Here is a 22,555-nt window from a genome sequence, read left to right on the forward strand (position 1 = left end):
TTTTTGGGCTCATGGGCTTGGTTGTGGATACCCAAAACAATATTACTTATAATGGCCACATTTCATTAAATAATAATAATTTTCAGAATATTATTTTATTATTTTTATTATGTAGAGAATATGGTACAAATTCAATTTATTATGAAGCAAAAATTCATACTATTTAATTAAAATTGGTTCATCACTAACTCCAAGAGAAACATAATGCAGAGCAATTTGTGCAAGTTGGTCGTCCCATTTCTGTACACATCACAACTGTTGACATTCTGCCAATAATTTTATTTCCCTAGGAATATTGGAACATTTTGCCATGCCCCAATAAACCAAGTGTTTTTAACAAAATAATATATATATATATATTTACTACTTTTTTTTTAATTCGAAGGATATTAAGTATAAAAGTTAAAACGTAAGTTGCATGTTAATTGAAAATTTGCCAAAGGTTCTTTGAGTAAACTTGTACACCATATGGAGCAATGATGGTGTATGATCGGTTACTCACAAGTTTCTCGAGTAACAAACAAGCTGAGTCGACTCGTGAATTAATTAGATGAGCCAGCTCGATCAAAACTCGAGCTTTTTGGAAATCCCGACTTGTGATTCTAATCTCATAAGAGGTTGAGCTCGAGACCATTCTTGAGCCACTTTTTTTTATAATTATAATACAAATAATTTTATTATAATAATAAAGTATTAATATAAAAGAAATATTAATACAAAAAAAATCGTTGAGCTCGAGCTTGAAGAAATCGACTCCAACTCGAGCTGGAGTTTGATAAACTCGATTCGAGCTACGAAAACTAAAGCTTGATGAATTTGAGCTGAAGCTCGTGAAATTCAAATATAGCTCGCCAAAGTCAAACAAATTTAGCTCGAGCTCAGCTCGTTTATACCTCGAACACCAAATTACCCAATTGGATCAATCGCGTATGGAAACGAGTTTCCAACCAATGAGAGCTCTTGATTATGACACCTATTAACAAAAATCACATGGCTTCACAAAATTCTTCCAACTCTTCTTTTTAACTGTAAAAAAAAGAAAGCATGAAATCGAGACAGTTAAAACAATGATTTTTGAATGGGGATTCCGATTGGCGGAAGTGTGCGGTGCCTGCCCACCTTTGTCGGGCCATCACGCCACCACCTTATCCTCTTTCCATAAATATTCATAAACAAATCAATCCTCTATTTCTTTCCATATATAGTAAATTATAAATTATAGAATCCATTAAATGCGTGGGAGATGTAGGGGTGTCAGCGCCCACTTGACAAAGGTTGGCCCCTCTTCATTCTTGATTTTTGATTTTTGATTTTCTCTCTAAGCTTTTGGGCCAACCCCCAATCTTCTCCTCTCTGTCGTAATTTTGGGGGCGAAAATCTTGAAAATGCTAATGGAAGCCCTCTCCAATGATCGTCTTACCTTCGGGAAGATGGGTTTTGGGTATGTTTGTTTCTTCAAATCTGTGTTTTTTGGTTGCCGCTTATGTGTTTGTTGAATTGCTTGTGAGAACTTTATATGTATTTGTGTATCTGGGCAGAATGCTATGTGATTTTTTTGGTTGACGCTTATGTGTTTGTTGAATTGCCTGTGAGAACTTTATATGTATTTGTGTGTCTGGGCAGAATCCTATGTGATTTTTTCTGATAGGAGAAAGTTTTATTTTGCAATATTGATGTTCTGATTCGTAATTATATGTTTCCTTGTCTGTGAAAAGTGAAGAATTTCATAGTGTAACTATATTGAACTTTTGTTCATGTGTTGGCGGCAAATTTTTCAGTATTTTAAAATCTGGCTTGATCTTGTTCTGATAATTCTCTTCGATTTTCTGTTGAGATCATGTCAAGAAGGATTCTATTCAAATATTTTTACCATTTTTTAAAAATCAGATTCTAACAGCATATAATAGAAGATCCTAATAATGAAATCTTCGATTCGATAAAAATTGATATAGATGCAAGCATTACAGAAGGAGATGCAAGGTTCGAGCCCCATGCTGTAACGAAGTCTACGATTGCCGCCACTGTCACAATGAATCCGTGGTACTTTAAACACTTAATTTCATCATGTACTTTTTTTTTTTTTAATTTTAAACGTTGGATCTATTTTCTAACACAAATCTTCGACTTTGTTTAAAATAAACAGAGCACTTGGCGTAACATTCACGATCGGCATGATTTAGTCCGTAGCGATGTGAAAAACGTATGTATGTCTCTTAAAGAAATGTACTTTTCCTTCTTTCCACACTTATTTACTTTATATATTATTAGTCCATTCTTATTATTCTTTTTTCGAATTAAATCGGAAAAAAATAAAATAAAGAAATGTTACTTATATTGCAGGTCATTTGTTCTGTTTGCGACACCGAGCAACCCGTATGTCTCAATTTTTTTTTTTAACTTATGGTTTATATTAATTATTAAGTGGTTCATTTCTAATCTATATATTCTCTCTTCATTCAGGTTGCTCGTGTTTGTACAAACTGCGGCGTCAATATGGGAGAATACTTTTGCGCTGTCTGCAAATTCTACGACGATGATGTAATTTATCTTTCTGGTTATCAGAAATTAGCTTATGGAAAAGCAAAAAAATCTTCAATATATCTTTTCGCCATTATCCTAATCTTTTAATGAACTCGAACCATATAAATCTCTATTCTTTAATTATATCGCAATGCTAATCGGGATTCTTGATTGGTGCAGATTGATAAAGGACAGTTTCATTGCGATGACTGTGGCATCTGCAGGTTGGCGTCGAATTATGATATACATATTTACGAATTACGCCCGTAATTATGTTTCTCATTTTTTTATTAATTTTTTTTTTCGTTTAGGACTGGAGGTCGTGAGAACTTCTTCCACTGCAAGAAGTGCGGTATGCAAATACTCTTTTTTAAGATCCATTTTCGTTAATATGTTGCTTAGCATCTTATATATTTAATTTTCGTTTAATTTCTTCTAATTTTCTCGATCACGTTTCTGCTAATCGAGCACAGGCTCTTGCTATTCAATTGGTTTGAGAAACAATCACCTGTGTGTGGAGAATTCCATGCGGCATCACTGTCCTATTTGTTACGAGGTTTCCCTCCTAACTCTTCTGTACTTTTTCCGTACTATTTATTTTAATGTATATATATTTTTTATTTTACTGTTGTGCAATAATAATGTCGAGTTTTTGCATTTTTACAGTATCTATTCGACTCTCTGAAAGACACAACGGTTATGAAATGTGGACACACCATGCATTGTGAATGTTATCACGAGCTGATAAAGCGTGAGAAGTAATGAATCGTGTTATTTCTCGAGTGTTATTTTTTGCTTCATGATATTGTTTCATTACAACTAAAAAACGAAGTTTGATTTCGGCGAGGTTTTGCAGGTACTGTTGTCCAATATGCTCAAAGTCGATCATGGACATGTCCAGAACCTGGAAAAGAATCGACGAGGAAGTAGGTTTTCTTTCTACTTTCACCTTATTTCGACTTATTTTGATTTAAAGTTTTTGCTCCGTAGGTGTGTGTGTGTGTGTGTGTGTGTGTGTGTGTGTGTGTGTGTGTGTGTGTGTGTGTGTGTGTGTGTGTGGATGTTATGTCATACCTTGTGTTTGAATCGTTAGATGGAAGCATATATTTGATAACGTTAGGGGTGAAAATTGAACGAATCGGATCGGAATTAGCACTTTCGGAAAATAAAATCCATTTTTTTTCATTAGTGATAAACTAATTCCGATTACGCTCCAAAAAATGAACGGAAATTCGGAAATCGAAAATTTTGCGATAGGAGTAGGTGGAATTTCCAATTTTTTTAATCACTTATAATATGAAAGACAAAATAAAATCGATATTATAAGTGCAATTGAATTAATTTGGAATTCGTGGAAATTAAAATCGAATCGGAGATCGGAATCTAATACATATTTCCAATTTGTTTCCAAAAAAAGATCGGAAAAATTGGAAACCGAAAAAATCGGAATCGGAATGAAAACGTTGTTCCGAAATCGAAGTTCAGATCGGAATCCGGAAATTCCCTTCCAATTTACGTTTTCTCATGTCCGATTTTAGCATCATCAATGATTTGATTAACATGGAAATGTTTTCTTACATACAGATTGAATCAACAGTCATGCCAGAGGAATACAGATATAAAAAGGTGCTTTCTTTACAACCTTTGCTCTGTTCTAAATTCTTAAATTTAATGCAATTTTCTCATTTATTCATTATAAAATAAAGCCCGATTTTTTTTTTTCTTTCGTCATTTTCAGGTGTGGATTCTGTGCAACGACTGTAACGACACTACCGAAGTATACTTCCACATAATTGGTCAGAAATGCAGTCACTGTGAATCGTATAATACTCGAACAATCGCCCCACCAGTTCTTCCTCAATGATTTTTTTTTTGGCCACAATTTATCAGTGTTTGGTGCACCAGAAAATCTGGTGCCACAAGCCCGAAACTACGATCGTCGATTTCTTATCTTCTCTATTTTAATCCATTGGATTATTATTATTACAATTTAAAAGCAGTGAAATGTTATAAATTGTGGCTTTGAAATTCCTCTTAGGGGAGAACATTGAATGATTGATGAACCTAACTTATTTGTTGTGTTATTTTGTGCTATAAGTGGGACACTTTCAAAATTCCTTCAATTTTTTTTTTTGTTTTTTTTATTTACGATTTTATGTTTAGTTTCTACCAAGAATTACATGAGGAAAAGTTAGAAAAAATAAAATATTTTTTTTATTACAGTAGCTGTCCTAACTTGGTACTCTGACTTGTAGCTTGTGGAATAACTTGGGAATGCATCATTACTAAATGGCCTGCTGATGCTGCTTTCCACCTAACAAATTGAAAATAGTACTACAATTAACAAAACTAAATTAATTGATTAATTTTTTTTTTTTTTTTTTTTTTTTTTTTTTTTTTTTTTGTATTTTTTAAAATTTTCCAATGCATTAGATTTGTATTTAAATTGGTCCATCCAAAGTATTCTTCACATATATCTTCTTCTTCTTCTTCTTGAGAGATTGGTTGAGTATCAATTCATATCTATGGAGAAAAATCAAGAAAAGAAATTTACAATACTTATGTTTCCATGGTTAGCTCATGGACACATAAATCCATTTCTTGAACTAGCCAAAAGGCTCTCAAAAACAAGAAACTTCAACATCAACTTATGCTCCACACCCGTAAATCTCGATTCAATCAAAACGAACATCGAAAACGATGATGGATCAATAACACTAGTAAAACTCCACATGCCATCTTCACCGCAACTACCCCCACAACTACACACAACAAAAAATTTGCCCTCGGATCTTCTCCCAACCCTCATGCATGCATTTCAAGATTCGAGCTCGAGCTTCTCCGATATAATGGACTCCGTGGAACCGGACCTTCTTATATACGATTTCTTCCAACCGTGGGCCCCGAAGCTCGCTTCATCGAAAGGTATACCTTGTGTTTATTTCTCAACTTCTGGTGCAGCACCTTGTTCTTATTACCACCATATCTATTCAACGGGAACCGGCTCCACTTTCCCTTACAAGGCTCTATGTATACCAGACGAAGAAATAGTCAAACTGCGTAATAAAATTGCTCCGAACATTAAAGATGCAAATAATAATAAAGATTTTGCATTTGGGAACTTTTCGATGTCTAGTGAGATTGTATTAGTGAAGAGCTGCAGAGAGATTGAGGAGAAGTACATTGATTATCTTTCATTTTTGTGCAAGAAGAAGATAGTTCCAACTGGTCCACTTCATGCATGTAATAATAGTGAATGTAATGATGATGATGATGATGAGATTATGAAATGGCTAGGTGGAAAAAGTAGGGGTTCCACTATATACATTTCATTTGGGAGTGAGATCTTTTTGTCAAAGGAGCAAATAGCAGAAATAGCAAAAGGGCTGCAGCTTTGTTGTGTTAGTTTTATATGGGTGGTTAGATCTCCCGTTGGAGCGAAAGAAACGAGCATAGAAGACGAAGGGGAATGGCCGGTGGGGTTTCTTGAAACGGCGAAGGAGAGGGGTATTTTGGTCAATAAATGGGCGCCGCAGGGTAAGATATTAAGGCATCCTAGTATCGGTGGTTTTGTGAGCCATTGTGGGTGGAGTTCCGTTATGGAGAGTTTGTATTACGGTGTTCCGATTATAGCCATGCCGATGAGAGCGGAGCAGCCGATAAATGCTCAGCTGGTGGTGGAGGGCGGTGTTGGGGTGGAAGTCGACAAAGGTGGTGGCGAAAATGGAGATTATGTGGGGATAGAAATGGCGAAAGCCGTAAATAAAGTGATTTCGGAGGGCGATATCGGTGATGGGTTAAGGGAGAGAGCTAAGAGAATGGGTGAGAAGATGAAGGAGAAGGAAGATGAAGAGATGAATGTAGTGGCAGAGGAGTTGTTGAGGATTTGTTGCATGAAGAAAAACAAGAACCAAGAATGAATTGATTTGTAATTTGTTGAATGTTTGTTTGCCACTATTTCAATGTTTAACCTTAAGAACAATCAAGAATTTCAAATTTGAAAGGTCAAATGAAGTGGGCTACTTTGCTTTATTGAAATTGACCCCTTCACCAAAAACATATCCAAACCAAAGAGAAAACAATCATCAATAATAGATCTATCTCAAAGAGAAGAAGCTTCATCAATGGAGAAAGATGAAACTAAATTCACCATTTTAATGTTTCCATGGTTGGCATATTCACATGTATTCCCCTTCTTTGAACTAGCCAAAAGCCTCTCAAAGAGAAGAACCTTCCACATATACTTTTGTTCCTCTGCTGCAAACCTTGGATCAATCGAAAACAACCTTAATAATCACAAACTTCGATGCAACGACGACGATGACGTGTCGATAGATCTAGTGGAACTCCAACTGCCACCCTCCCCACAACTCCCTCCACATTTCCACACAACCAAGAATTTGCCACCAAATCTTGTGCCAATCCTCTTGCAAACCTTTCAAGAATCGAGTTCGAGTTTCTCCCGAATCTTGATCGATTTAAAACCCGATTTGCTGATTTACGATTTCTTCCAACCATGGGCAGCCAAACAGGCCTTATCCCTATCTATACCATCCATTTACTTTGCTACTGCAGGGGCAGCACCTTTTTCATACTTCCACCATCTCCACACACATGGGAGTGCCTCCACTTTCCCTTATCAGGAAATTTACCTTTCGGATCGCGAAAAAGCCGATCTAAACGCTGTGGTTGCGCCGGAAATAAAAGATGCAGATCAAGATTTTGCGTTTGGAAACTTCAAACTATCTTGTGACATTGTTTTGATCAAGAGCTCAAAAGGGCTCGAACAAAAGTACATCGATTATCTTTCGGTGCTTTGCCGCAAGAAAGTGGTGCCCACAGGTCCATTAGTTCAAGAATCTAACATCAAAGATGATGATGATGATGAATCAGAAGTAATCATGCAGTGGCTAAGTGAGAAAGACCGGTTTTCGACTGTGCTCATTTGCTTTGGGAGTGAGCATTTATTGCCAAAGGAGCAGATAGTGGAGATAGCAAAAGGGTTGGAGCAATGCTGCACAAACTTCATATGGATCGTTCGATTTATTATGGACGAAAATGCCCTTCGCTTGGAAGATGAATTACCAGAAGGGTTTCTTGAAAGGGTGGAGGGAAGAGGCCTAGTTGTGCAGAAATGGGCACCGCAAGCTAAGATTTTATCGCATCCTAGTATCGGTGGTTTCGTGAGTCATTGTGGATGGAGTTCTATAATGGAAAGCTTGTACTTTGGCGTTCCCATTATAGCCTTGCCGATCAAATTTGATCAGCCGATAAACGGTAGATTGGTGGTGGAGGCTGGCTGTGGAGTGGAGATTGGAAGGGGCGAAAACGGAATTTGTTCTGCAGAAGAGGTGGCTAAAGCAATCAAGAAGGTGATTATGGAGGATAGTGGAGAAGGGCTTATTAGGTACAATGCTCGAAATTTGGGTGAGAAAATGAAAACGGAAAAGGAAATAGCGGCAAATGAAGTAGCAGAGGAGTTGTTGTTGATCTGCAAGAAGAGTAAGCAGCATGCAGATAAAATCTAAGCCGTCCATCAACAATAATCCAACGATAAAGGTTCTTCTTTCTCGTCCTTTTGCTTTTAAACCGTCTAAACTTTTGATGTATCGAACATTTGATGCATGAATCCTATGTATTTTGCTCTAGCTTTCTCCATATCTGTGATTTTTAGGGTTAAATTTCTTGCATTTGGTAAGAAGACAAAACTAGACTTGTATTACGTGTCGCCCGAATAAGACGAGGAAACAACGAATTGTCACGAGCAAATTAGCTACTAATTCAAACCTCCATTCCGTTGATAATTCCAAGAATTATCAATCAGTATATCATATAAACTAATATTTATTTATTCCCTTCTAATGATGCCACCAAGAAGTTATTATCTTCTATAAGATAATAACAAATCCAGCCGAACGATACATATTCCCTCTTCGTCTTTCCTTACCGTTCGTAACCTTAAAAACAACGAAGGGGGACAGTGTTTCTTCATAGTATCTCTCACTAGGCAAAAGGGAATCCATTAATGGAGTCTAATTTCAACATCCTTATGTTTCCATGGTTGGCTCATGGACATGTATACCCCTATCTTGAACTAGCCAAGAATCTCTCCACCAAAAACTTCAACATTTTCTTCTGTTCCACATCCATCATTCTTAGTTCAATTAAAGAAACTCTCGATCGAAATAGCCCATGTGGCATTTCAATCAATCTAGTCGAACTCCATTTACCATCATCGCCCGATCTTCCTCAAAACTACCATACGACCAAAAACTTGCCACCTCATCTCATGCCTAAACTCTTCGATTCATTTCAGAACTCAAACTCAAGTTTCTCCTCCATAATAAGCTCCTTAAAGCCCGATATGCTGATATACGACGTTTTCCAACCGTGGGCGGCCAAGATCGCCACGTCACTAAGCATCCCAGCCGTCCATTTTGCCACCTCGGGAGCCACAGCATACTCGTTTTACCATCACCACTTCATACACAAGAACTCCCCCTTTCCTTATGATGGGATTTATCTTCGAGACTACGAAAGAAAGGCTCTGCAGAGTATGGTTCTCTCCAGGGATAAAAACGACCAAGATTTCGCATTCGGCCACTTCAGCATGTCTTGTGAGATTGTTCTGATGAAGACTTGCAATGGGCTCGAAGGGAAGTACTTAGACTACTTATCTGTCTTGTGCAAGAAAAAAATAGTTCCTGTTGGTCCACTTGTCACACAAGCTGATGAGAGTGATGAAAATCATTCAGACATAATGAAATGGTTAAGTACGAAGGATCGTTTTTCGACTGTTTTCATTTCATTCGGAAGTGAAAACTACTTGTCCAAAGATCAAATGGGAGAGATAGCCAAAGGGTTAGAGTTTTCCAATGTTAACTTTATATGGGTTGTAAGATTTCCTCATGGAGAGAGAGTTAGCATAGAAGAAGCACTCCCGAAGGGGTTTCTTGACAGGGTGAAACAGAGGGGAATGATTGTGCAGGGATGGGCACCACAGGCTAAAATTCTAGGACATCCTAGTATCGGTGCTTTTGTGAGCCACTGTGGAATGAGTTCGACTATTGAAAGCGTTTATTTCGGCGTACCTGTAATAGCCGTGCCATTGAAACTCGATCAGCCGTTGAATGCTAGGCTAGTGGTGGAGGCTGGTATCGGTGTGGAGGTGGTACGAGATGCGAATGGACATTTAAGCAGCGACGAGATTTTCAATGCAATAAATACTGCAATCTTCGATAAAACAGGGGAAGTAATGAGGCTTAAAGCTGCACAAATGAGTGAGATGATGAAAAGCGAAGAAGCATACGCAATGAACGAAACAGCAGAGCAGCTAAGAAGAATTTGTATGGAGCATAAACATCATATCGAAGAAGTGAACATACATTAGCTGCAAACTATTTTTATTTACCAAAAACGAGCAAATTACGCTTATCTTCACGTGTAAAACTCGATGTCAATCAAAAAACTCAATATTATGTTCTCCTTTCCACAATGAAATGCACCACTTATCAAACAGCAATGAAACAAAACTCCCATCTATAATCAATATGTTATATCTATAAATATCTATAAAGATAATATTTCTTCCCTTATCTTGTCAATAGTACTACTACCTCCACCTTTTCCCAGTGTTATCGTGGCTGTGAAAGTTAGTTGCCGCTGCTCATTAACACATATTCTTGCCTCCAAAACCCGAGCCCGATGCTTCTCGATTACCTTTACTATCTTGAGCGCCGAACCACGTCTAGACGGAAGTTGAACGGAGAGGAATGTGGACTCACTCGAGACTGCGACTTTCACAGATGAATTCTGATTCGTACATTTTAGGAGAACAGGACTTTCCATCATTGGCTCTTCGAGCTGAAATTGCTTTAGGCCCTCCAACCTCTTCGCCTCTTCTTCGAGGTGTTTAATGTAGTTCACCGCCTCGTTTATAACCGTCTCTCTTGTGGGCTGCCTTGTTTGGAAACAGTTACAGATACAAAACAGAGTTAGTCCCTTTCAAACAAAATTTCCCACTTAACAAAAGAACACACAACCACAATTCAGTCAAGAGATCGACCGCATATAGATACAAATGTATAAGCTCTCATATTGATTTACGTGCCTATTTGCGTCGATACATATACATATATTTCGATTGTCGACGAAGAAATACACAGATGATGTCATATGAATAGACCAATTCAAACTGGAGAAGCTATCATAACTTATCCATCAATTATTACACGCCTAATCACACAGCTAGGTTTCACAAGTAGCTAAAATCTGCATCAAACACTCATCAAAATCCACGTACATATATTAATCACAACAATCAAATTATGTGATATGCAACAAAATTAATTTAAAATCCGATCAATCAGTCATACAGAGAAAATTAAGATTAATTACAGTAATTGAAATAAAGCAAAAAAAAAATGGGGGAAAAAGGTGACAACAAATCGACCTTATAATTGTTGGAGAGATTAGGCACCATGGATGTAAGAACAGAGAAGTTGCCGCTAAGCTTCTCTCTTCGTTTCCGTTCCTTGAGCGAATTTTCGTCGCACGAATCTTCATTCCTCTGCCTTTTTGTCCCCGATTTTTTATCAGCGACGGAAATTCCCGACGAAGGAGAAAAGAAGGACAATGGCGGAATTACAGAGTCGTAATAATCCTCCATGATTCCTAGAAGCAGCTTCCTTATTTCTTCCTCTTCTTCGATTTCCTGCTGCTTCGACAACATCTGCTTACCTAAATCCCTCATTTCGATTTCAATTCTCGAATTAAATTACTTTTACACCTTCTCAGCGTGTATGACGAAATCGTTTTCTCTGTGTATGCATGCTCTTATATATACACATATATATACGTATATATGTATGTATACACTCCACGCACAATTGTGTGTGTGTGTGCGTGTGAGTGTGAGTGAGAAGATTTTGTTGTTGTTTGGGGTAGTTTTTCAGCACGGAAGCTGTTAGAATATTTGCGTAGACATATTCTGTGTGTGTGTGTGTGTGAGAGAGAGAGAGAGAGAAGAGAGAGAGAGAGAGAGAGAGAGAGGGTCCATGTGCGGGACTGCAAAATGCATCGAGTATGAAAGTGATTTTTCCTGATTTTATTTAATTTAGTAATATTCTACATCGCGGGTGCATGAGTAAGATGATCCTTAGATTAATCTGGACCGTCAGATCCATTCCATCACTTCATCGACTGATATCACAGGTGACGTTTGTGGATCAGAAACCGTCAATTTCGTTGACCTTTTGTTGTCCTATTTGATTTTGACTTTCTATAATTATGTAGCGGATGAGAGCTTAAAAACTTGGGGTAGAAGAAAGAATACTACAATAATCTTATTCCATATAAACACACAATTAAATTTCAGATTAAAATATTTTGTGTGACTAAAATAAAATTATTATGAATTGTATTCCCCTTAGTTTTATTTTCAGTTGAATATTAATTATTGTATTTTACAAAAAAAAAATATTTTTATTCTGATTTAAGGTATATTTTACTTCTGACTTTTAAATAATCAATCCTATTTATCTACTAACTACAAAACCAAATAAGAACACTAATCATCATGAAAAGGGCTTCTCTTCCTTGAAGCATTCCTGCATGTACCTTGAGCAACAATGCATGTAACAATCCAAGTCTCACAGCCTGTTGTTGCAAAGACAATTTAATTTTCACCACAGTTAGTTAAGAAAAACTCGATAAAACGCAATAAATAATGATTCGGGACTAACCTTAAACAATTAAACCTAGAATTGGTAATTGCTTCTTCGATATCTTTAGCATATTTTTTTGATGCATCTACACCGTTGATTTCCTCACAAAATCCGAGGACTTCTTTCACATCGATCTGTTCCTCACGAATCTGTGTGGTTTCTTTAATCAGTACATCATCGAATATTACAAAAACCCGATGATTTATTATACGTATTAGATTTAACATGTAATGCACTTGGTTGAATAGTTACTCAAGAACTTACCGAGATGATGTAATAGTATCACGAACTCGATCTTTTACGAATTCCACGTAAACCTAAAGCAGAGTAAGTAAGTCCATCATGAATGAAAAAAACCGATTTATATACAAAACAGCAGCAGAATGAAGAAAAAAACCGAACGGAACGAAACATTAAAATTTTCGGAGAAATTTATCATGAGCCAGATTAAAGAATATCGAGTGGCCGGTTTCTACAAGTCAACGCAGTTTTCCTACTCGGTATATAGTAAGAATACCGAGAGCCACTTTGTCATAGTTTTGTGATTTCTCCATCTTCTCAAGAATTCTCTCAACGGATTTTCGTTCGATTTTTCCCTCAAACAAGGCAATACCTGGATCATGTATAATATTTGCTATATCATAACGATGCAGGATCGTAAATTTATCTTCTACGCACTAAAAATATCAAATATTTATACACGGGGACCAAATGTAAAACCAGTCCAAACTCGAGTGACAAAAACTATAATTTTCCCATTAATCAAATATTTCAACACCTAACTTAAAAAACAGCCAATTAATATTTATATATTTATTTATACATGTATATATATTAAATGATGTGCATCAATAGAGGCATATAAATAGCATATATTCGTACAATTTTCACAATTATGTGCACACAAAGATAGCCATAATATTAAACCATCAATTACAACCCTAAAATTAGCCTTATTCCCTTTGATAAAAGCAACAAAAATATAATATATTTACATACAAAATTATATGCCATGAAATACACCATCAAAGGACCCTTCTTCCAGTTGATAATAAATCGAATGTGTATGTATATGTCGATCGGAAGAAGGGTTCTTCGATGATGTATGTATATATATGGCTGTATGGTAGGCGGCGCCGCGGCGGCGGCACCACCGCAACCAGCGGCGGTGTTAGTGGCAGGGGAGAAGCAGAACAATTGAACTACTCCCTCCGTCCCAATTTAAATGACGTTTTGGGTTGTTTCACACATATTAAGAAAATCAATAAATGTGTATAGATTATAGTAAAAAACATAGGAAATTACTAATATATCCTTGACATTAATTGTTTTACAACTTAACTAATTAGGAATGATAAAAGGGTAAAATTGAAAATAATGCAATTAATGATGCATTGAAAATCTAAAATGACAAATAATTTGGGACAAGAAAAACTCTCTAAAAAGACATATAATATGGGACAGAGGGAGTAGCTCGGTAAGTGCTGATAGCTAACATATTAATTATTAATATACACGGAAACTTCTATACACATACGTTTCCATGTTTCGAAAACCGAAACACCATGTCGGAAATGTTTTGGGGTCATTTATGTAAATATTTAAAAGTTTCAGGGATATTTTTGGTAGAAAAAAAAAAAATAGAAACGCGTTTCGGCTAAAAGAAAATCAGAAACCTGTTTTAAATAAAGGCTAGGAATTGCCTACATAGAGATAAATCTTAAATCTTGTGCCTCGTTTTCATTTTTAGTGGTGTTTTAATATTTTTAGTAGATGCTACCTAAATAAATTATATGCCTCAAATGTAATTTGTCGAATGATAATCCGGATTGAAACTTGTAAATTCTATATAACACAAATATGTAATTAAGGATAGGTATATACGTTAAATGTTTTATAAATATATATATATATTTTAGAATTATGGATGTACCCTATATTTTAATATTTACACGCTTCCCCACATTCCTTCCCGTATCCAACTTTTTGAAAATGAGATTTTCCCATTTCCATTTCACCGTTTCGCCATGTCCGTGCCATGTAGTTGGTAATAGAAAAAATATGTAGTGAATAAGTAATTATAGAATTACTAAACATAAATGGAAAATTTAAAAAAGTGAAATATGTTGTTGATTCCATTAAAAACCAAAAAGTTAAAATAAATAAAATAAAACTATAAAATCTTGATTTTGGGTTTTCCACCAAAGTCCAAAAGTTAAGAAACACTGGACCCAATTAAGATTACCTAATTGGATTGGGCTTATAAGCTAGTCTTAGTGCTTCTTGTGGAGGTTCCACGTGGCAAGCGCCACCAACAAGAAGAACACCAAGGCCGCCACGCCGGAGAGGCCGATGGCAGCTGCCGCCTGGTGGCAGAATTTTCCGAACACGTTGCAAACTTTCTTCCATTGCACGTGCGAGTTCCCTTCGAACCCCATAACTCCGATGGAGGCGGCGGCCCCCACGCCGGAAAATAGTAGCGCCACCATTACTAGGTCAAAGAGGACTACAATCATGGTTATACCCTTTTTGCCACTTCTATTTGCTAGTGTTAGGGCTAATGAGATTGCTGCATGAGCACATGCTATTGCATTTGCCACCACAAAAAACCTGAAAATTATAAGATAATTTTTATATACAAAATAAGTAATTAGGAATAATTACCTTATAAAAGTCAACTTATAGCTTAATCAACTTGTACTTAAACTAAATGATAGCTAATGTGTGTATTTCAGTTGTGTACAGATCAACGGTTAAAAATCACCTGATGTATGTATTTCGTTAGATGTAAGACTCGATCATTATGTTTTAAAATCTTTCCAGGATCCAATTAGACAGTGGCACCCTCTATTTATTTTGGGCTTTTGGGCATTATTGGGATTTTTTTTGGGCTCATTAACTAACTAGACTAGAATTTTCAAATCTTAGCTGCCCAATTGTAATTTTTCATTTCTCAAGAAATTATTATTAAAACAATTTTTCAATCTATAATTTTCTTTGTATTAGAGTTAAATCTCTATTAATTAATAGAGTCGGGACAAATAAAAATTTATTAATTTAGCAAAAAATCAATTATCGAGCTAATAATATAGTACATTTTGACCGAATCAGAACTGAAAAAAATAATTATTTAAGCGAGATTATTATTAATTTATCGAGATTCTAGTGTAACTAATAAGTGGATATTCGAGTTTTGTCAAGCAAATAATACCACGTGCTAGCAAAATTTGTATGAATAACCCATCCCACATCGATCTATCTATAACTACGTGTGACATGATCTACTTAATAATAATATATAATTATAAGTTTTAATCCAGTTTGTATATAATAATAATAATAATAATAATAATAATAATAATAATAATAATAATAATAATAATAATTATTATTATTATTAGTTTGTAACACGGTTTAAACAGCACAAATCAAAGAAATTATATATTATATTTTAAAACGAGTATATACTTACACAAAAGCAGACAAGTGGTGCCACTTAGCCGTGACCGGAACGTTGACCGGCGGGAGGGTGGGGACAAGAGTCACCGCCACCGTGGTATTCTGCTTGTCGACGCCAAGAACCACCGCCGCCGTCAGAGTGAGTGCTAGTGCCAAGAACCTCAAAACGACGTCGCAGCCCCTCATTTTCCTCCTGTTTGCCACGCCGCCACTCTCAACTCCTCCATTGCTGTAACTGCCCTTATATTGGGATTCCATTTTCTCTTCTTCTTTTTTCCTGCCTAATTCTGGTACTTAATTAATGTACTGAACTAATTAATTATATATATATATGTATGTATCTATATATATAATATGCAAGCAAGAGAAAATTTAAAGCTAGCTAGGGTTTAATTTAGATAAAGTTGAATGAGGTGTGGGGAAGAATGTGTGAAAGTTTGGAGTGAGTTTTATAGAGGTGTGAAACCGAGTACCTTCATTTCTTTTTCTATGTTAGGATATGAGAGAGAGAGAGAGAGAGAGAGAGAGAGAGAGAGAGAGAGAGAGTAAACGAATCGAGCTTAGTGAAACACGTGTTTGTTCGAGTTTATTTAATTTTTTAACGAACTTTCTTAATTATGTGGAGCTTGTTTTGATAAATAAGCAATCGAGTCGAATTCGAACTGAACTTCAAATTTAATTGAGCTGAAGATGACTAAAGCTCAATCGAGTAGCTTATATTTTTTACATATATATCTTATCATTTCTTCTTTTAACGAGCTCGAGTCAAACTGTATTAATAGATTAGCGAATGAAAACATCGAACAAGCTTTTAACGAGCAATAATGAATGAATTATTGAATAAATTGGTTTGAACTTCCACCCTAGATTAATTCAACTCTTCTCAACTAAATAAATAAATTTGAAAATGAATAGGAATTCTTGAAGTTGCCATTTAATGTAGGGGTGGCAATTTGGATCCGGTTCCATGGATCCGATTAGATCCGGTTCGGTTCATAAGGATCCGGTTTAGATTAAGTTTAGTTGAAATAAATCGGATCCGATCCAGTTGATATTTTTTTAAAACTGGATCCATGTGGATCCACTTTGAATCCATTAAAAGTTTAACCACAAAATAAAGTGGATCATATTGGATCCAATCAAAACCCAATTAAATACCAAAACAATTTTCTCACAAAAAAAAGTCAAAATATTATTTTAATTAAAAGTGTATATGAGTGTGTGTGTGTGTGCGTAAAATAGTGTGTGTGTGTGTGTAACACAGTGTGTGTGCATAAAATAGTGTGTGTGTGTGTGTGTGTGTGTGTGTGTGTGTGTGTGTGTGTGTGTGTGTGTGTGTAACACAGTGTGTGTGTGTAGAAATTGTGTGCGTATGCGCGTGTGTGTGTGTGCGTAAAATAGTGTGTGTGTGTGTATGAGTGTGTGTGTGTGCGTAAAATAATGTGTGTGTGTGTGTAGAAATTGTGTGTGTATGCGTGTGTGTGTGTGTGTGTGTAAAACAGTGTGTGTGTGTGTGCGTAAAAATAGTGTGTGTGTGTGTAGAAATTGTGTGTGTATGCGTGTGTGTGTGTGTAAAACAGTGTGTGTGTGTGTAAAACATTGTGTGTGTGTGTGCAAAACAGAGTGTGTGTGTGTGTGTGTGTGTGTGTAAAACAGTGTGTGTGTGTGTGTGTGTGTGTGTGTGTAAAACAGAGTGTGTGTGTGTGTGTGTAAAACAGAGTGTGTGTGTGTGTGTAAACAGTGTGTGTATGTGAGTGTGTGTAGAAGCTGTGTGTGCATGTGAGTGTGTGTGTGTATGTGTAAAACAGTGTGTGTATTTGAGTGTGTGTGTGTGTGTCAAACAGTGTGTGTATGTGAGTGTGTGTGTGTGAAACAGTGTGTGTGTATATATAAAACAGAGTGTGTGTGTGTGTGTAAAACGGTGTGTGTGTGCAAAACAGTGTGTGTGTGTGTGTGTGTGTGTGTGTGTGTGTGTGTCCGGCTGTGTTTGTTAAACAGTTGTGTATGTGTGTGAGAGTGTGTATGAAAAGTGTGTGTGATAATGTGTGAGTTTGAAAGTTTGTATATTAATTATTAAACCACATAAATTGAGATATTAAATCCTAAAAGTTGAAATATTAAACTACATAAATTGAGATATTAAATCCTAAAAGTTGAGATATTCAACCTCATAAGTTGAATTAAAAATGAAATGGATCCATTTGGATCAAATCCGGATCGGTCTAAATTCGATCCACATTAAATCTATTCATATAGGTTGATATTGGATCCGGATCCTTTTGAATCCGATCCACATGGATCCGGATCGGATCCGGTCCAAGTTGAGAAATTGCCACCCCTAATTTAATGTAAATGCCGCACCTCAAAATGGTAGGGCTTGACTAAACTAAATATATATGTAATAATGTAAATCTATAAATGTTTTAACGGTGTAGTATAATCTTTGTTATGTGTATGGTGCATTGATTATATATTTTACAAATATATATAATTATATTTGTAAAATGAACACACAATAATTGTTTTACTGCAATTTTAATAAATAAATACAATAAAGTTTGATGTCGAGCTACGTGTGAATTTGGTGTGTAATGTAATTGCATATACATAAGAAATTCACATTTAGTTTTGGGTTGGTGTGGGGTATTTATTTGAATTGTTTCCAATTAGATCTATTTTTGGTTTGCAGTTGACCACTAATTGTTCATATTATTAGATATATTATTATTATAGCCTGACTTTGTAGTTTGACCATTAATTTGTGAAAGTTTATGGTTGTATGTAGGGTATATATATTAGTATTAGTTGGGTCGACAATCAGTCCATGTGAGTCGATTTTGGATTGACTCAAGCTTATATATTATCGGACTTTATTATTATAATTTCAAGATCACATATTAACGTAGCTTATAAGTATAGACTCACGCTCGACTCATTAGTATCAGGGAATGGAGGTGACGTGGACGAGAAATCACCAATGAAAATTAAAGCAAGATTAAAAAGTAGCTAGGTGTGAAATAGATTAATTATAGAAGTAGGAATTCAAATCTTCTGATCCCAAATTTGTTCACATCTGATGAAAATTTTGACTGTTGAATGTATACACAAAAGAAGTGGATAATTAAGCAAAGCAGCTGTCACACTTTTTTTTTTTTTTGTTGGCATTTATTTCGGCATTAAATTTACAGTTTAAAGGGATAACATTTTATATTATTATTTGTTGTATAAATTTCATGGAAGTGGGAATTATTTTTTGGGTAAATTAAAAACACCCCCCTGAGGTATGGTCAAATTACAAAAACACCCCTCTTGTTTGGATAATTACAACCACCCCCTCAACTCCTCAAATTTAGTGAAATCTTCGAGATTATATGGAATATTATCACTTTTGTACCCATTTTTTCTCATTCAAACTCTACATTACGAAGCAAGATGATCATAATATGTGATTTTTAGCTTGTATATATCAGTTTTTGGTGCATCGAAAACTGTATTTTTACACAAAACGAGTACAAACTAGAGCAAATTTCACGGAATCTAGATGATTATGTTGAATTTGGCTCCATAAGGGTGGAGGTGTAAGAAAAAATCATAGTTGAGGGGGGTAGATGTAATTATCCAAACAAGAGGGTTTTTTTTGTAATTTGACCATACCTCAGGGGGGTATTTGTAATTTACCCTTATTTTTTATATGATTTGATCAAGATTTTAGACAGGTAGATAACAGCCGTTTTTTCCCCAATTTTTAAATGGCCACCTTTTATAGTACTCATTATTGGTATATTATTTGTTGTTTAAGATTTCGATTTCTGTAGCACGAAATCTACGACTTCTTAACATATATGCCCTTCAGATATGTTTTGCAACACTCGAAAATATCTAACAAACAACTTATGGACTATTTTGTAATTTTTAAAAAGTTATAAATATGCTTGAGTAACAAATTTTTAAATATTTTTCTTGATTTTCTAATTATTTACATAATTTAATGATAATAAGATTTATTTTGAATATATTGTATGGAAATATATAAATAAAAACTTATATATATTTATCTAATATATTTATAAATATACCCCTATATTTTTAATATTTACACATTTTCCCCAAGTTTCCGTATCCACATTTTCGTGTCCGTGCTACATAGATTCCGGTACATACATTAGCAAAATTAATAAATATAGATAAATTGTAAGGAAAAATATACTTAATGAGATTTTTATTTTTTATTTTTTTATTATTACTCTTAAAAGAAAAAGGAAAGAAATTGATGTGAATTGTTTCTGTATTGAGTTGAAGACCAGCCCAAGACGGAGTTGACTGACTTATTTAGGTAAAAGATTATATTTCAGATTGACCCAAATAGAAATGACGTTACCCATCAATATCCAGCCCAATAAAGCCCAATAATTGTAATAAGGTATAGCTATATTTAAATTTAAAGAAAAAAAAAAAAGTAAATTTGTAAAATTATAAGATTGATTTAATTTAGGTATTAAGTTACGTCGCTTTGTGTACGAAGGGGGAGATACGTTATTCTACTAATAACGAGTTATGCTTCTAGCGTTTTTTTATCCCGTGAACAGCACGCGTGGACCTTCTGCATTGTTGACAAAGAAAGTCCGCCGAAAGAGGAAGTCCTTGCTTTAAATATGTAAACCTGAAGGTCGTACGAGTTTGGACTAGTTAGCTGTAGTTAGTGTAGATTAGCCGTAGAAACAACCCTAGTTTTATATGTATTGTACTCCGTCAATTCATGTAAGGCAATACTGCCGTATCTTTTCATTCCAAGTTTGTAAGAACTGCTACTATCAGATCATTTTTTGAGCCTTTAGTGAAAATTTGCCGATCCCTTTCGATTTCCAATTATTAATGTGTTCAAACGCTAGTCCATGACAAATTTAACAAAATCCTAAGTGAAACTCGAGCTCGATTTACTATATTACTTAATTAAAATTAAATTATTACAATGTTCCCTTTCCTTCCCTTCCCAAAACATTGGCCAATATTTACCTTCAATTGTCATCTAATCACACAAAAGGCCTAAAAAGCACAAATAAGAGGATCAAAGTGTAATTTGGCTAATTTCAAGTTGGACTTTTCTGTATTGAGGCAAAAAAATTAATGGATAAGAAGTGCTATATATGTATAATGACGTGTTAAATTAGGTTAATATCACTATCTAGACGTTGAATTTATGTAACGTATTTTCCAGATTGCCCAATCACAGATATATATGAGATAACCTTAGCAATACTTGGTTCTTTAACTATTTTGGAGAAATAGTTAAATAATATCATAATATATTGAACTTTATAAATATTTTAAGAAATTCATAAAATCTTATTTATCATCAACGTCATAAATCGTTAAATCTTTATAAATTAATACAGTTGAAACAAATAAAATTTTATTAATTTAGCGAAATATCAAAATATCGAACTAATAATGTAACACGTTTACTACGAGTCGGTACTAGGAAAAAAAATATTTAAACTAGATTATTAATTTATCGACGTTGAACTGTACTATGAAAACAATGAGATTGGCTAACGTACTCAACAACCCTGAAGTTTATGTTTTATAATATTAATTAATTATGACTATAAGCAAGATTAGTTGATGATTAGCAAAGTGGGGTTTAAGATAATAACCATTGTATGTAGTTAAGTTAGTTTACCAAATAATTAATTAAATAATAATTAGGGTCTTCATATGACGAGCTTAGTGTTGAACCAGCAAATGATTGGAACTAATTGAATTAAAAAATCCTTTTAATAATTTATGAACATGGGCTTACCTGTTTAGGGCTAAAGTTAATTGCTGTCACAAGACGAGACAGCAAATATTGGGCCCCAAATTGACTGTGACAGTTTCATTTTCTTTCAATTTTATTTTTTTTCAAATTATGTTTATTTATGTATTATCTAATTATTGTTTATTATTATATTATTTTGAAGACGATACAATTTTTAGATTTATATCATTTAACAATGGGGTAAATTATGAAAACGTCCTTGAACTTAGGTTAAATTACGGAAAAAATGCTCCCACCTATCTGTAGTACCAAATCCCGCGGCCCCAACCTATCCTTTTACGGTGTGACTTTTCACGGATTATTTTTCATTTCGGTGAATATTTCGCGAAAATTGTTAATTTTACCCCTGCAAACGAGACATTTCTTTACTGAGACAAAAACTATCCTTTAGGGGGGTAAGACTCTAATACTACAGAGTTGTGAATACGTTATTTAAGAAGAAGAACGATTCCGTGTAAATGCCTCTCTAAGAATATTTTTTGTTTTAAAAAATTAGTATAAAGAAATGTCACGTCTGCATGGGTATAATCAGCATTCTTTCGGGAATAATCCCTCGACTCAAAAAAATTCCGTGAAAAATCACACCATAAGGAAGGCGGTGTAAAACGGAAACACACATCGGAGGAGATTTGATATTTACGAATAGATGAAGATATTCTTCGTAATTCAGTCTAAATCCAGGGTTTTTTTTCTATAATTTACCCCTCTAACAATAATATTCAAGAAAACAACTAAAGCTATAAGCATAGGTTAAAAAATATCCATGTGTCAAACATGAAAAGAAACCCATTAAACATGAGAGAATAAATTATTCAACTTGTCACGTTCACACCATTCAACACAGAGTAGAATTCAAAATTAATTATTTCCATTTCACATAATAAAAATCAATAGTCAATTATACATGTTGATACATTTCCAAGCTAATTATAGTATTCTATTCCTATTGGTCAATCATCCCAGCTGTGTGACAAATTATAACTCAAGTAATTGAACAAACATATACTTATATTCACACCATTATTAAATAATT

The 22,555-nt window shown here is 34.8% G+C and overlaps 6 protein-coding genes and 1 long non-coding RNA gene across 7 annotated transcripts; 4 read left to right on the forward strand and 3 right to left on the reverse strand.

The window, feature by feature from the left end:
• Positions 1-874: 874 nt before the first annotated feature.
• Positions 875-4,634, forward strand: LOC105977977 (CHY-type/CTCHY-type/RING-type Zinc finger protein). The gene is made up of 12 exons (XM_013003384.2): positions 875-1,441; positions 1,953-2,040; positions 2,144-2,200; positions 2,341-2,373; positions 2,461-2,538; positions 2,701-2,744; positions 2,832-2,872; positions 2,994-3,076; positions 3,187-3,278; positions 3,377-3,446; positions 4,105-4,146; positions 4,259-4,634. Exons 1-12 carry the CDS (start codon positions 1,386-1,388, stop codon positions 4,382-4,384), a joined length of 810 nt encoding a protein of 269 aa, XP_012858838.1. The 5' UTR covers positions 875-1,385; the 3' UTR covers positions 4,385-4,634.
• Positions 4,635-5,045: 411 nt separating this feature from the next.
• On the forward strand, positions 5,046-6,530 carry LOC105977945 (UDP-glucosyltransferase 29). Its single transcript, XM_013003349.2, has one exon. The coding sequence runs from the start codon at positions 5,046-5,048 to the stop codon at positions 6,438-6,440; it is 1,395 nt and encodes a 464-aa protein (XP_012858803.1). The 3' UTR covers positions 6,441-6,530.
• A 114-nt stretch (positions 6,531-6,644) lies between these two features.
• On the forward strand, positions 6,645-8,178 carry LOC105977935 (mogroside IIIx synthase). The gene has a single exon (XM_013003338.2). It carries the CDS (start codon positions 6,645-6,647, stop codon positions 8,046-8,048), a length of 1,404 nt encoding a protein of 467 aa, XP_012858792.1. The 3' UTR covers positions 8,049-8,178.
• Positions 8,179-8,545: 367 nt separating this feature from the next.
• LOC105977956 (mogroside IIIx synthase) lies at positions 8,546-9,910 on the forward strand. The gene has a single exon (XM_013003361.2). It carries the CDS (start codon positions 8,546-8,548, stop codon positions 9,908-9,910), a length of 1,365 nt encoding a protein of 454 aa, XP_012858815.1.
• On the reverse strand, positions 9,883-11,595 carry LOC105977967 (transcription factor ABA-INDUCIBLE bHLH-TYPE-like). Its single transcript, XM_013003373.2, has 2 exons — positions 10,973-11,595; positions 9,883-10,476 (listed from the first exon to the last, which is right to left on the reverse strand). The coding sequence occupies exons 1-2, from the start codon at positions 11,270-11,272 to the stop codon at positions 10,090-10,092; spliced, it is 687 nt and encodes a 228-aa protein (XP_012858827.2). The 5' UTR covers positions 11,273-11,595; the 3' UTR covers positions 9,883-10,089.
• A 331-nt stretch (positions 11,596-11,926) lies between these two features.
• LOC148768952 (uncharacterized) lies at positions 11,927-12,642 on the reverse strand. Its single transcript, XR_016032086.1, has 3 exons — positions 12,510-12,642; positions 12,264-12,394; positions 11,927-12,177 (listed from the first exon to the last, which is right to left on the reverse strand). It is a non-coding gene; the product is annotated as an uncharacterized LOC148768952 (long non-coding RNA).
• A 1,710-nt stretch (positions 12,643-14,352) lies between these two features.
• Positions 14,353-16,154, reverse strand: LOC105949595 (CASP-like protein 1E2). Its single transcript, XM_012972900.2, has 2 exons — positions 15,718-16,154; positions 14,353-14,855 (listed from the first exon to the last, which is right to left on the reverse strand). Exons 1-2 carry the CDS (start codon positions 15,960-15,962, stop codon positions 14,519-14,521), a joined length of 582 nt encoding a protein of 193 aa, XP_012828354.1. The 5' UTR covers positions 15,963-16,154; the 3' UTR covers positions 14,353-14,518.
• Positions 16,155-22,555: the final 6,401 nt, after the last annotated feature.

This window comes from Erythranthe guttata, chromosome 7 (assembly GCF_056151865.1).
Source record: "Erythranthe guttata isolate IM_541 chromosome 7, IM_541, whole genome shotgun sequence".
Lineage (NCBI taxonomy): Eukaryota > Viridiplantae > Streptophyta > Magnoliopsida > Lamiales > Phrymaceae > Erythranthe > Erythranthe guttata.

Coding starts and splice junctions, on each gene's coding strand:
- LOC105977977 (XM_013003384.2), top strand. CDS start 1,386: ATGCTAATGGAAGCCCTCTCCAATGATCGTCTTACCTTCGGGAAGATG. Junction 1,442..1,952: donor TTCGGGAAGATGGGTTTTGG/GTATGTTTGTTT, acceptor AAATTGATATAG/ATGCAAGCATTACAGAAGGA. Junction 2,745..2,831: donor GATGACTGTGGCATCTGCAG/GTTGGCGTCGAA, acceptor TTTTTCGTTTAG/GACTGGAGGTCGTGAGAACT.
- LOC105977945 (XM_013003349.2), top strand. CDS start 5,046: ATGGAGAAAAATCAAGAAAAGAAATTTACAATACTTATGTTTCCATGG.
- LOC105977935 (XM_013003338.2), top strand. CDS start 6,645: ATGGAGAAAGATGAAACTAAATTCACCATTTTAATGTTTCCATGGTTG.
- LOC105977956 (XM_013003361.2), top strand. CDS start 8,546: ATGGAGTCTAATTTCAACATCCTTATGTTTCCATGGTTGGCTCATGGA.
- LOC105977967 (XM_013003373.2), bottom strand. CDS start 11,272: ATGAGGGATTTAGGTAAGCAGATGTTGTCGAAGCAGCAGGAAATCGAA. Junction 10,477..10,972: donor ATCTCTCCAACAATTATAAG/GTCGATTTGTTG, acceptor CAAACAAGGCAG/CCCACAAGAGAGACGGTTAT.
- LOC105949595 (XM_012972900.2), bottom strand. CDS start 15,962: ATGGAATCCCAATATAAGGGCAGTTACAGCAATGGAGGAGTTGAGAGT. Junction 14,856..15,717: donor CACCACTTGTCTGCTTTTGT/GTAAGTATATAC, acceptor TATAATTTTCAG/GTTTTTTGTGGTGGCAAATG.